At 42.6% G+C, this 14,246-nt stretch overlaps 1 protein-coding gene across 1 annotated transcript in view; it reads left to right on the forward strand.

The window, feature by feature from the left end:
* Positions 1-1,576: 1,576 nt before the first annotated feature.
* LOC140476493 (uncharacterized) overlaps positions 1,577-14,246 on the forward strand; it is a 68,986-nt gene continuing 56,316 nt past the window's right edge. Inside the window, exons 1-2 of the mRNA XM_072569201.1 lie at positions 1,577-1,761; positions 5,165-5,331. Coding sequence (XP_072425302.1) covers positions 1,679-1,761; positions 5,165-5,331 — 250 coding nt within the window. The 5' untranslated portion in view covers positions 1,577-1,678. The remainder of the gene's footprint in view (positions 1,762-5,164; positions 5,332-14,246) is intronic.

Below are 14,246 nucleotides of genomic sequence, written 5' to 3' on the forward strand. Positions count from 1 at the left end.
TGAAACACCTGCCACACTGGTTGCAGTGTTAGATCAAGGAAGGGACAATTAAATGGGGACATGACTGAAGCCAGACCTTTCCTGTAAGTAGATTGATTCTCAAATCTGGCAAGTCAAGGCAACTCACTCAAATAAAAAAGGTAATTTAATGTCACAGGAATGTAATGTCCTCTATGGGCAGATCTTGAATGTGTTATGAAATACACTTTAGTCACAAGCAATGCATCAACTTAATAATCAAACTCAGGCTGAGACAAATTGTTGCTATATATAAAATGCTTGATTGTGGCCAAATTTGAAATAGTTCCTTAAACTTAGGTAAATATTATGCTCCCATATGATATGTTCCAAATTTATTTTTTGCAGATGCAGCTTAAATTGCTCAATGTGCTATTGAATACCATTTCGCCTTTGGCAGTGAGACATCTCCATTTTGCACGTAGGATCCTGATTTCTCATCCTGATATCCTAGCATTTTTCTTCAGTTCCTCTGCCAGAGTCCCTTTTCCTTGACCCTGTCCCTTACATTCTATTTACTGTTGCCAATATTCTCTCCACAAAAAAAAACCTGCTGTGCTGCTGTGCACAATACTCTGAGATTTGGGATGCTGCCCACTTGCCATCTGCACAATCCCCTATGCACTAAATTCCTTCTCAATGGTATCCAGAACTGGGTGCAAAGATATTTTTCCATCTTGTTCATCTCTAGTGGGCGGCACGGTGGCACAGTGGTTAGCACTGCTGCCTCACAGCACCAGAGACACGGGTTCAATTCCTGCCTCAGGCGACTGACTGTGTGGAGTTTGCACGTTCTCCCCGTGTCTGCGTGGGTTTCCTCCGGTTTCCTCCCACAGTCCAAAGATGTGCAGGTCAGGTGAACTGGCCATGCTAAATTGCCCCTAGTGTTAGGTAAGGGGTAGATGTAGATGTAGGGGTATGGGTGGGTTACGCTTCGGCGGGGCGGTGTGGACTTGTTGGGCCGAAGGGCCTGTTTCCACACTGTAAGTAATCTAATCTAAAAGCCTTGATTTTACATTGCGTCAACACCCCTCTCCGTCTCGTGTTTAACCAGTTTAGGATTGTGCCCTCTGGTGGTTGACCCTTCAGCCAACAGAAAAAATGTAAACTTTAACTGAACCCTTCATGATTTTAAACACCCTTAATCAAATCTTCTTTCCCTTCTCTGCTGTAACACTATGTGTTGGAATGACCAGAGTAAACAAATTCATGTAGAACCAGATAGGAAGGCTGCACTCTATTTTGCAAACCTAGCAGCAAATACACTTGTAATATTAACCAGATAAACCACTTTTAATATAAAACTTAAAATTAATCCTGGACAAGAGGCCTTCAGTCACTTCCCATCTCACATAGTCCCAGCAACACAAGGGAATGTGGGCAGAATTGGAGGTATTTTGAAGTCAAAAAATGTATTTTTAAGCCTGTGCCACTGATTTATGTGAATCAACCTATTACTAAAGCTTGTAAATATTGTAAAATCCAGTATATGCCCTCTATGTTTACATAAAGGTTATTGAATAACACTGTGTTCAGACAAAGTCCTGAAGATCAATCCTATAGAAACTAGTCTTGCATACCCTTACATTACAGAAATATCAGGTCAAACTGAAAAGTCATCTTAAGTATTGCCAACAGCAGCAGTCATTAATACTAAGCCATGCAGAGTATATCTATCATCAGTTTTTGCAGTGCCACAATGCTAACTGCACTGATCGTGGGCGAGCATACTATAGCAATGCCGTGAGTATGTCTTTGTTATGGATTGGTGGCCTTAAATGTTGTTTTATTTCCATTCTTGTTTATTTCAGAATATCAGTCATGTGTGCCATATCTGTCATAAGCACAAGCAAAGAGCGATTGTCTGTGGGAGACCCATTTTGCTTCATAGGATTTACCAATTCAGGAGACATATCTTTGGTAGAAGCCCTGTTTAATTGGTGTACGCTGGGTTCCTGATGAAGCTACAATGTCCGATTGGGACAACCAAGTTAACTCTTCCTGCTGTCCTGTCAACACCGCACCACCCTTACCCCTCCACTATTGCCAACCCCATGCAGAATTTCCACCTGATTCAGTCTTTAAGAGTAATTGTGAGAGTATTAACTCAGGTGCTCATTCAACCCTTTTGGCAGAATCATAAGATGGGTACAACACAGAATGACGGCATTCAGGCTGTCCTAGTGCACTGCAAGAACAACCTCAGCTAGTTGCAGTCTGTCCTTGTAGCCCGGACAGTTTATTTTTCTCTTCAGGTGTTTGTCCAATTTCCCTTTGAAAGCAACAGTTGAATTAACTTCACTATACCCTGAGGTCATGATTGTCATCACTTGCTGGATAAAACAGCTTTTCCACAGATTGCCTATGCTTCTTTTTGCCAATTGGCCTAAATTTATTTCCTGTGATTTTCAACTTTTCTACTAATGGGAACAGATTTCCTGCAGCTACTTGGTCTAGATTCCTCATGATTTTGAAAGCCTTGTCATGTTGAGGTTGTACCGAAGGTCAGTGAGGCCTCTTCTGGAATACAGTGTGCAGTTATAGGAATTCCTGCTATAAGAAAGGAATTATTCAACTGGAGGGGGATCAGAAAAGATTTACCAGGATGTTGCCGGGAATGGAGGATTTGATTTATGAAAATAAGCTGGGATTCTTATCTCTGGAGCAGAGGAGATTGAGGGGTGACCTTATAGAGGTTTTTAAAATCATGAGAAGCACAGAGAAGATGCATGGCAAATGTCTCTTTGATAGGGTGGGGGAGTTCAAACTATTTTCAAGTAGAGAGAAGAAAGTTTTCAAAAGGACATGCGGGCAACTTTTTGACACAGAGAGTGGTTGTATGTGGAATGAACTTCCAGAGGAAGTGATGAATGCAGGTACAGTAAGAACATTTAAATACATTTGGAGAAGTACATGAATACGAAATGTTTGGAGGGATAGGCGTCAAATGCAGACAAGTGGGACTAGTTTAGTTTGGGAACACGGTTGGCTTGGACTAGTTGGATTGAAGGGTTGTTTCCATGCTGTGTGACTCTCTGATTCTACCACTCAAAACGCATAAGCAAAATACTGTGGAGTGGAGATCTGACTTGGAAGAAGAGTCAAACTGGACTCGAAACTTTTAACTCTATATTTCTCGCTCCACATTCACTGCCAGACCTGCTGCGCTTCTTGATGTTAATTTTTCATTTCAATCCCTCACCTCCAAAGAAATCTGGATTAATATTTCCTCCTGATAGCTTGTCTGGATTCATTTCTGTTTGTTGCTGGGCAGTTAATACATGTTGTTCAGTCACACATTCAAGTTTATCATTTTCTACTTATGTCTTGATACACCAGTCTAGATATTGTGTAGGTGATAATGGAAACGTTCAGGAGCACGGACATGTGCAGAATAACATATAAATCCAGACGATGCTGCCAGGGATCTTGTCCTTTGACAATACATGCATTATTGATGTTCTCTCCAGAGAGCAATTCATTAAACTACAGAAAGTTTTTGAAATATTACTTTGAGTCAGTTTCTGAAAATCCTTGAAAAAGCTACAGTGTTGAAAAAATATTCTTTGACAGTGCATGGATGTTGCTGTCTACAGGCTGATGTTTATTACCCACCCCTAACTGCCCCTTGAAAAAGTGTCAGTGACTCAACTGAAGGGTGTTCCAAGATTTTGACCCAACAATAGTGAAGGAAAGGGGGTATGAGGATATTTTGCAGCTTGTTGAGGAACTTGAGGATGAATGGTTTTTCCGTTCATCTGCTGCTCATGTCCTTCCACATGGTAGAGCTCACGAATCTAAAAGGTGTTGTTAAAGGAGTTGTGATGAGTTGTGTGCAGTGCATCTTGCAGATGGTACATACTGTTGCCACTGAGTGTCTCTGGTTTAGGGAATGAATATTGAAGGTGGTGGATAGGGTGCAAACTGTTTTGTACTGGATGATATTGAGCTTCTTGTGTATCATAGGAGTTGCACTTATCCAGGCAAATGGAAGGTATTCCATCTCAGAGCTGGTGCCTTGCAGACAGTGAACAGTCTCTGAGAGGAGGTGACTTACTCAGTAAAGAATTCCCAGCTGCTGACCTGCTATTGCAGACACAGAGTTTATGTGGCCAGTCCAGTTTAGTTTCTGGTCAATCCTAAAGTGCAGGAGGCTAATATTGGAGGACTCAGTGATGGTAACACCAGTAAGTCTCAGGCGAGGGGAGAAGATTGGATATTCTCTTGTTTAAGATGGTCATGGCCTGGCACTTGTATGCTGTGAATATTCATTGCCATTTGTCGATTCAAAGCTGAATGATGTCCAGGACTTTGTTGCACTTTATCATGGATTGCTTCAGTATTTCATCAGTCATGAGTGGAGCTAAACATCGTGCAATCGTTAGCGGACATCCCCACTTCTGGATTTATGGAGGGAAGGTCGTTGATGAAGCAGCTGTAAGTGGTTGGTCTGGGACAATACCCTGAGGAACTCCTGCAGAGAAATGCTGCAGGCAAGATGATTGACCCCAAAAAATCCACGAAGGGCTTCCTGTGTTCTCGCTGTGACTCTCACAGAGGAGAGATTTCCCCCGATTCCAACTGAGCCCTATTTTGCTGGGACTCTTTGATGCCTCTGCCATTCAAATTAAAACTCGATATCAAAGGCAGTCACTCTCACCTCTCCTCTGGAGTTTTGCTCTTTTATTCGTGTTTGGATCAATCTTGTAATGAGGCCAAGAGCTGTATGCCCCTGGGGGAACCCACACTGAGTGTCAGTGAGCTGGTTATTACTGAACATTTGTTGCATGGTAGCACTGTCGATGACACCTTCCATTAGTTTATTGATGACCAATAGCTATGATTGAATTCCTATGTTACTGCTGGGTAATGATACCAAGTCCCATCAAAATTTTCATTCCTATCGGGCTTTCTGTACCCAACCTGCAGCTCAGAAATACGGTTGTTTTAAAATCCCACTTACATCTCTCTTGTTATAACTCTTAATTAAAAATATCAGAGCTCTTCATCCTTTCAAAATTGACAAGATAAATGCTATGTCTGACTGGCATGTTTCCTGATTTTAATAACATACACAGGCTGGTAGTTTCTCATAAAGCCATATCGTAACGCAAAATTATAACCATGTGCTGTCCTTGTTCCAAAGTATGGATCTTAATAAATCCAAGAATAAGACCCAAAAGATTGTCATTGTTGGAGCTGGAATATCTGGAGTGGGCGCAGCCAGAAAGCTGCTGAAACAAGGATTGACTGATGTGCAGATAATTGAGGCATCAAGCCAGCCTGGAGGACGGATCAGAGGCTCTCTGTTTGGTAAGAACAATGTGAGGCAAAAGCTATGGATGCATGGAAAACAAATTGTGCAATGAATAATAATTTGCAAAGAAAATTATTGGTGTATGTGATTTAATCTGAATTTCTCCACATAGAGTTACAAAGCAGAAAGGTTTACAGATCCCAGTTCCCTCATGTTGAAAGGCAGTGTTAATTCCGCAACCTCCCTATGCCCCCTCCATTAGTATTTCATAAATTTTGTGACCAATCATATAGGGCAGAATTTCATCCCAATGGGGATCTTGTCTGCTGGTTAAGGAGCTGGTGACTCAATGGATAGCATTGCTGTCTCAGAGCCCCTCAGACCCAGGTTTGATTCCATCCTCGGGCAACTGTCTGTGTGGAGTTTGTACATTCTCCCCCCGTCTGCTTGGGTTTCCTCCGGGTGCTCTGGTTTTCTCCCACAGTCCAAAGATGTGCAGGTTGGGTGGATTAGCCATGGGGAATGCAGGGTTATAGGGGGAATGGGTCTGTTTGGGATGCTCTTTGGAGGGTTGGAGTGGAATCGATGGGCCAAATAGCCTGCTTTCACATACATAGATTCTATGATTCTATGGTGAGAGTTGACATTGCCTCCCTTGGGGAATTCCCACAATGTTAAATGCCAGTCAGGCACTGAAGTGTTCAGTAGTGGGTCTTCCCTGAGGTATCCTGAGGATGAAACTCTCACCTGCCCTGAGAGGAGCCAGTCAATCAGAGAGTAACAGCTTCTCATTCAAGCAATGCCACTAAGGGTTGGTAGTGGTGGGTAGCAATGCACTGACCATAGGCTCAGGACCAGTGAGTGATCCAGACCAAGAATGGGCTTGACGAGGGGAAAGTGGCTCTCAGTGTGCCCATCTGATGTCAGGTTCCTCGATCAAACAATTAATACACACCAAGATTTAATTTTTGGACTCTCTAAGTGGTGAAAGCCTCATCTGTTGTGATTGAATGAGAGGAGGAGTGGCAGGATGAGGTGTTAATAAGGGCATTCATTGCCCACTTGAGGGTTGGCATCAAGGCATAATGACTATCCATGAGCCTTCATGCCCTGATCTTGGGGTTTGGCCCCAGCCACACTCCCATCTTCCAGCTCCTCTTTGTACAGGACCCATGGGAATTTTATCCATGGAGAAATGATCCCAAATATATTTCAGTGCAGTTTTAATTTAACTTGGAATTCTGGTGGTGGGAGGACATACTGCATAAAGAGGCTCAGTCCTACATAAAAACAGCTTGGTAAATAATTCATATATAACGTAACAATCAGCAAGTTCTATTCAGTCCATCAAAAGAATAAAATACTAAATGAATAAAATATGTGCTTATGCAGCTCAAAGCATCTTTCTGATTTAAGAAAGAAAAAAAAGAAGTAACTGTATTTTTTTAAAATTTTTTTTTAGCACCAATGGTCTGTGTGTGTGCAGGTGTGAAACACAGTGAAAGATACAAAGTGCACGAATCTTTATTCAATTGCCACCACCAGAAAAATAGGAAAACACCCGAGTGGCCAGTGACAAGCACTGCCCTTCAAACCCAAGGGCAATGCTGTGTGGTCAAAACAGTGAAGGGGAGGGTAGGGACTAAATCAAAATAGAGTTGGAGGGGGAAATAATGCACTCCACTCCCTGCGGCGCCCACCTCTCCCTGAACGACTCCAGGGTGTTGGTGGACACCGCGTGTTCCTTCTTCAAGGACACCCGGGCTCTAACGTAACCGCGGAAGAGGGGCAGGCAGTCGGCCCTAACGACCCCCTCTACGGCCCGCTGCCTGGACCTGTTGATGGCCAGTTTGGCCAGGCCCAGGAGCAGACCCACGAGGAAGTCTTCGGACCTGCCCTCCCTCTTCCGTACCGGGTGCCCGAAGATCAGGAGCGTGGGACTGAAGTGCGACCAAAAGCAGAGGAGGAGGTTTTTCAGAAAATCAAAAAGGGAGTGAAGAAGTGACTGTAAAGTGTGATGAGCAAGTTAGCCTAATTAGAGCTACTGTGGTCCCACTCTGTTGATCACTTGGGACCGACTCCACACAACCACCTTGGAATTTAACACCGTGACTGTGGAAAAGATTGGGAGCTAAAGTAGAAGTGGAAATAATTCCTGTCCGTGCTCAATGCATACAATTCCTGACACAGGGAATAATTTCCAAGATTGGAAAGTCAAGAGGGAAGATAAGTTTGCAAAGCCACTAGAATTCTAAAAAAAAGTTTATCCTGAGGGTGTGGACATCACTAGCAAGGCTACTCATCTATTAGTAACTCTTGAGAAGATACGATTGAGAACCCTCTTGACTTACTGCAATCCATGTGCTGGAGGTACTCCCACATTGCTGCTAGGTAGGCATTTCGAGATTCTGGCTTTGCTGAAGAACTGCTGAGATTCTGAAGAACTGCTGAGCCAGAATGGTGTGTGACTTGGAGGTGGATTGTCTTCTCATGATCCTAATGTCCTTTTAGGTAGAAGACGTGAGTTTTGAAGGCACTGTCAAAGAAATATTGAAGTTGGTAGGAGGGGCAGTGTGGTTGGGTGGGGGATTGGGGAGTGGCACAGTGGCTCAGTGATTAGCATTGCTGCCTCTCAGCACCAGGGACCCGACTTCAGTTCCAGCTTTGGGTATCTTTTTGTGCATGTGCTCCCCTTTTTGAGTGGGTGTCCTCCAGATGGTTCAGTTTCCTCCAAAGATGTGCAGGTTAAGTTGATTTGCTGTGCTAAATTGCCTGTCGTGTCAAAGGATATGATGCCTGGGGGACTGGTCATGGTAAATGCAGGGTTACAGGGATACAGTGGGATGGTCTTCGGTCCAGTCTTGATGGTCAAATGGCCTCTATCAGCACTGTGGGGATTCTAATTCTAGCTTGTGCACTATAGCCATATAATTAAGATGGTGGATAGCCTACTGATCAAGTGCAGTGTATTGTCCTGAATAATGTTGAGCTTCCTGAGTGTTGTCTTAGCTTTATCCATCCAGACAAATGAAGAATATTTGGTCACTTTCCTGACTTGTCATTGTATGTTTTGGGGAGAGGAAACCCATTTTACTGCAGAATACTCTGCCTGCAACTGCTGTTATTACAATTACATTCACGTGGCTGGGCTGTATCAATTTCTGATTAGAATGCCTTCCCGGATGATGATGCTGATATTAATGCCATTAGGTGTCATTGGCAGGTGGTTAGAGTTTCTCCTATGCAATATGGTACAGCATTTGTAACACAGGAACAGGCCATTTGGCCCACTCAGCCTATGCTCCATGCAAGCAAATGGAAGTACACCACTGTTTGTAACAGAATGGCTTAATATGAGTTCAAACACTGAGATTCCTGTAAATGTAATCAGTGCATGTAGAACTGTATTGTATGTTGAATTTTTTGATTTAAATCATCTCACCCTATCAACAAATAGTTCAATTTCTTACTTTTTATCATGCATTTATTTGCTATTCTTGTTGTTGGAAATGTTCACTATCTAGCACTTGTACAAAACAGTTGCTGCATGCCACTTATCTACTCAAGCCCAAATGTTTCCCAGGTCTTGCTGGAGAGGATAACTTTCTCTGGGTGCTTTAGGTACTAAAAAAACTCTGAGGTGGCCAGGATTGGCTCTCAACCTTAGTTTACCCTGTGGTAATATGTCTTGATGAATGGATTATACTAGGTAAGGCTGCTGAGAGGACAGTTAAGAAGCTGATTACCACTTAAATTAGCTGCTAATAATCAGTGAGGAGACTGTATGGCATGTTGATGGATGGAGCTTGACCCAATGCCCGCTTCTAAAAGAAACCAGCTAATTGGAAATAAACAAGTTGTTTACTTAGAGAACTCATAGTTCCTCCTTATTTTCTCCGTGGCAACACCTTTGTCAATCAACATTACCTTGACAGCCATAGAGCTTTTTTTTCTCCTATATCATGAATTGTGGTGATCATTTGGAATTTGCCTTTCTTGGTAATATTGATATTTGCAAGATTAAATGCTTCAGCAAGGATGGTTCAATAGTGCAGTGGTAGTATCTTTATCACCCCTCAAAATATATGAAGAAGATAGCCTAGACAGACCCAAAGAGCCTGGGTTCAAATTCTACCTGTGGCGGAGCTGAGTCATAACACATCTGAATAGGTGTTTTTTGTGACTATCTAAATTCTTCAACAACACGGGCAGAATCTTGACTGAACTGTGAATGTGAATCTTCTGCGTGTTCGCAAACCTGATCCCGCATGAGGAGTGTTCTTGATAGAGTAGCCTTCTTCCTGGAAGCTCTGGTAAACCTGGGTGCTTCATAACCATGGCATTTCTCTACTTAAACTGTTACAGTGTGTGGCATGGAGACTGTGTGGCGCACCCAGCCAGCACAAGCAAGGTAGCCACACCGACTGTTCCCAGCAAAGCTGATCTGGACAGTCATGGGGCACTCAACACAAAAGGGGCTCAACAGAAAAGTTACCAATAAAGGTGGGAAGTTAATCTTTAGGGTGTTCTAGTTTGCAATGTCAGAGGGATCTTGGGGAATGATGGTAGATAACTGGGAGGCAGAGGAAAGACTCCCAATGATAGAGGCAAGGAGACACAGAAGGATGTGAGCTGCATAATGAGAGTGGGGAACGTAATGGAGACATCAGCTATGTTGGTGAGGGTGAAGGAGTGAGTGAATTGATTAAGGGTCAGTGTAAGGCAAAGGATGGGTGGGGTGTTCAGGAAAGCTTGAAGGAAATCATCAGGCCTTAGGTGCAGGGAAGATTGAAGAATGACAGAGGAGATGCCAGTCACCTAATTGTCAAAGACCTCAGTTGTAACTCACTGCACTAACTGTAGGCTCATGACTGCACTCACAAGGATGTGACCCCAAGCCTTCTCTAGATGGATGAGTCAATGTCTTTGCTGGATGGTACATCCTCTGAGAGTGCTGACTCCCCCTCCTCCAGAAGGGTGGTGTTAGAGATGGGCTTGGGAGAGTGGTCTCCTCTTTTGTAATTACTGGAGTGGGAGTGAGGTTTTGAGACTGCATAGAAAACAGAAAGATTTCTTAGTGTCATGAGCCATAACCCTTACCAAGATCCTGTTAAGATGTTGGTGCCCCATATGCTGCTGCTACTATAGCAGAATGGAGACTTTATGATATGGTGAATATCTTGCTCTGACCAAGATGAGAGATGGCTTTTTCTAGTCCTAGTACTCCATGGGTCACAATATAAATTTAATTGTTTACCTGGTTCCTGACATGGCCATTCATATACTTTGCTGAAAATGTTTTGCTGGAAAAGCGCAGCAGGTCAGGCAGCATCCAAGGAGCAGGAGAATCGACGTTTCGGGCATAAGCCCATCTTCAGGAATCATGCCCGAAGCGTCGATTCTCCTGCTCCTTGGATGCTGCCTGACCTGCTGCGCTTCTCCAGCAACACATTTTCAGCTCTGATCTGCAGTCCTCACTTTTTCCCATTCATATACTTTCCCTATATTGGGTTTAAAATGAAAGATCCATGAACCAGATCTATTTCAGAATCATAAAGTATTGATTTATAATAAACAAAACTTACTCATCATAATGCAAAATTAATTTACACATTTATTCCATTTTATGAAATTATAAATGTTTATCCAACTAAATAATCTAAAATTAAATGCAATTAAATATCCACTCATACACTGAGTAAAGGGAAAAATTGATTTTTTTTCTGCAATTGGGAAAAAAAAACACTTTTGTCCAATAGGCCTTACTCCTTGGAGGGAATGAAAGGATAATGTATGGAATGTTCAGTTGGCTGTCAGTCTGATATTCTGATCCACCAAATACAAGCAGATATATCTGGGATCTTTGCCAACACAGCTTGCTCAGAAAACACAGTACTGAGGTTTCTTCAGAATGATCTTCGGGGCTACAGTCAATGTTCAGATTAATCCAGGGCTCCAAATGACACGTTGAACCCTCAAAAAGAGTGTTTTCGGAAATAGGGGAGCTAGGTTGGGAAGCTTGTTTCGATCCCCAGGCTGACCACCAACCACTAAGGCAACAATCTCCAATACTGTAGCTACAACCTGATAGTCATATTTGAGCGGCAGGCGTTCACCAGTAAACAAGCAGTTACCACAAGACATGTGACTGTCAAGAAATTCCTCAGAACAAGGATTTCTTTGCCTTTTCATTAACTTCTTTAAAAAGTAAGCAATCTAAGTGTGCACATTCGATTAAACTCAAGTTCACAAATTACGAAATATGGGGCGACTGTAACAATGTTCAATCTCCCCTTTAGCACAGAAACTGTCCCTTTGTTTGTCTTGCCAGTTCTGTGCCTACTCCTCAAATGGATCAAGGAGCATTATGTTATTCAAACCCCTTCATCCGCCACCCCGTCTGGGTGCATTGGCACTTATTATACAAGACCTTCACCTGCAGATAGAGGAGCATTAAGAAACATTAATGTGTACGTGGATGCTTCCAGTTTGAGATATCAGTCTCTCAAGCTTATCATAGAAACTGACATTCATAGAACTGATAAAGCCAATGTGTCACAGTACATCTGAAGAGTTAAAGGTTCTGAATGAATGGTGATATTGTTTCGACGAGTTTGAGTAAGGGGAAAAAATGCAATAAAGTATTATATGACCTGTGTGAGACTGAAATACCTCTGACTGAAACCATGTCCCATGCAATCCTCTGGTGGAAAATACCACAGATGTACATTTTCCTAGTTTCAGTGAAGGGTCAGTGCCCTGAATGGTACCTGAGCTAAGTGCTGTAGTTCCTTTTACCTGTGAACCTGGGCAGATGTGTGAGAGCTAATGCCACACGGTGTGTGTAGTGCAGCATTGATAGCTGCAGTTCAATGTGACATGCTCAGTATTCTTGAGACGCTGGTGGAGATGCCTGGCTCCTAGTCTTCTATGTATCAATCCTCAGAAGTGTCATGATGCTTCCTGTCCCTTTTTAGTATGAGGTTGTATTGAGCAGACAGTGGCAGAGGTCAAGTGATTATTTATCCTATTGTGGCACTGGAATCAGTGAATCCTCCCACAGGTCCTGACCTCTGCTGTGACCTCAGTCCAAGCTATGTTTCCCAGTTGGGATGGCCACTTATTGTCATGGAAACTATGCATCCATTCTCTTCCAACGGCATGCAGGAGAATGTATAAGAAGATGCTGGTATCAGATTTCTCTCGGAGTGGGTGGGGGTGATCAACAGAGATCCAATGATGCTTTTGGTTTGCAGGGTGTGAAGTGATGTCCAGGTACCTTTGAAGTAAGGTACCTGGAGGATGGAACCTTGCAGATCCCACTGCTTTAGAATTTTCTACCCATAATATATGCCATTCCACCCATGCGTGCATGTGGAATGAGCTGAGGAACTGCAACTGCACAAGCCAACCTAACCATCACTTAGAGGAAGGGATTTCTGCTTTTAAACACAATGCTACATTTACACTTAAAAAAAAAGATTCAGCCCTGTCATTTTGGAGGATTTTGTAGGGAATTGAAACATATATCACTGTTTTATTGTTCATTCACTACTCGGCATTTGAAGAGCACCATGAAATCCGTCAGGCAAATCCTAAGGCATATTGTTAAGAGTTCACTGTCTCTCTTTCAACATTTATTCTGGAAATTCTCTAAGAACAGAAAGAGTAAGCTCTGTGATTCTTTATTGGACATCTCAGAGGAGTGACTGAAAGAAAAGAAGCTTTAATCATTCCCATCTTGTTACAAATTCCATTTGGTCTTCAAAAGGAATGGGAAGAGTTGATCAGGCTGGGAATGAGAGGTAGGAGGAGGAGAAGCGTGAAGTGGCACCATTTCTACCCCCTCACCTCCCCCCCCTCCCATGCTGATGATACATGTGTGTATTTTCCCAGGATCTAGACATCATTAATAATATTAAAGATGACTGTTTGGCCCACTCATGGACATGGCAATGACGTGAACACATTTCTTCCGTACTCAGCCTGCTTAAGCAACTCTGGGCAAATTCAAATTATGCAAATTAACGATTTGAATCAAAACAGACTCTTAGTTCAGTATTAATTTAGGGTTTTCATCTTTCATCAAAATAACTGCCAACTGTAATAATATTTGATTATTTGCAAAAAAAAAGCTTAAAACAGCGTAATCATCGGAGACCAGCCCCATTTCTGATCTTATAGCCATTGATCAAATAGATGAAGATAGTTGGGCCTACTTCAGTGCCCCGAGGAACACTTGTAGTGATGTCCAGAGGCTTTGATGATTGGCTTCCATTGACTACAACTGTTTTCCTTTATGCTAGCAATTACTTCAACCAGTGGAAATTTCTTCCCGTTGATTTCCATTAGCTCTAGCTTTGCAGGAGTCAGATATTCATAGAGTCATACAGCATGGAAACAGATCTTTTAGTCCAACCAGACGATGCCAACCATAATCCCAAACTAAACTAGTGCCATCTGTCTGCGCTTTTGCCTGGAAAACGTTTTGCATTTTTTCCACAAACTGGGTCCAATCTTATCTCAACTCAAAGACTTTCAGGGCTCTTTGATACCAGTTAAGTGCTTGATGGCAAAAGCAGTTGCTGTCACTTCACCTCTCAAATTCAGATTGAACCAAGGTTGTAATGAGGACTAAAGCCCTGTTGAAACTCAAAATGAGTATTAGTTAATAGGTTAACACTGAGTAAGGACGACTTGATAACATGAGTAATCACATCTTTCAACGCTCTGTTGATCATTGAGAGTAAACTGTTGGGGTAATAAATAACCAAATTAAATTTGCCCTGCATTTTGTGAACAGAATATACCTGGCATTTTTCCATTCCACTGGGGTAATTGCAAGTGTCGTTGTTGGGCTAGAACAATTTAAGTAGGCCTATGAGAAAGTGAGGACTGCAGATACTGGAGATCAGAGTCAAAAAGTGTGGTGCTGGAAAAGCTCAGCCGGTCAGGCAGAATCCGAGGAGCA

Source organism: Chiloscyllium punctatum, chromosome 4, assembly GCF_047496795.1.
Source record: "Chiloscyllium punctatum isolate Juve2018m chromosome 4, sChiPun1.3, whole genome shotgun sequence".
NCBI classification, from domain to species: Eukaryota; Metazoa; Chordata; class Chondrichthyes; order Orectolobiformes; family Hemiscylliidae; genus Chiloscyllium; species Chiloscyllium punctatum.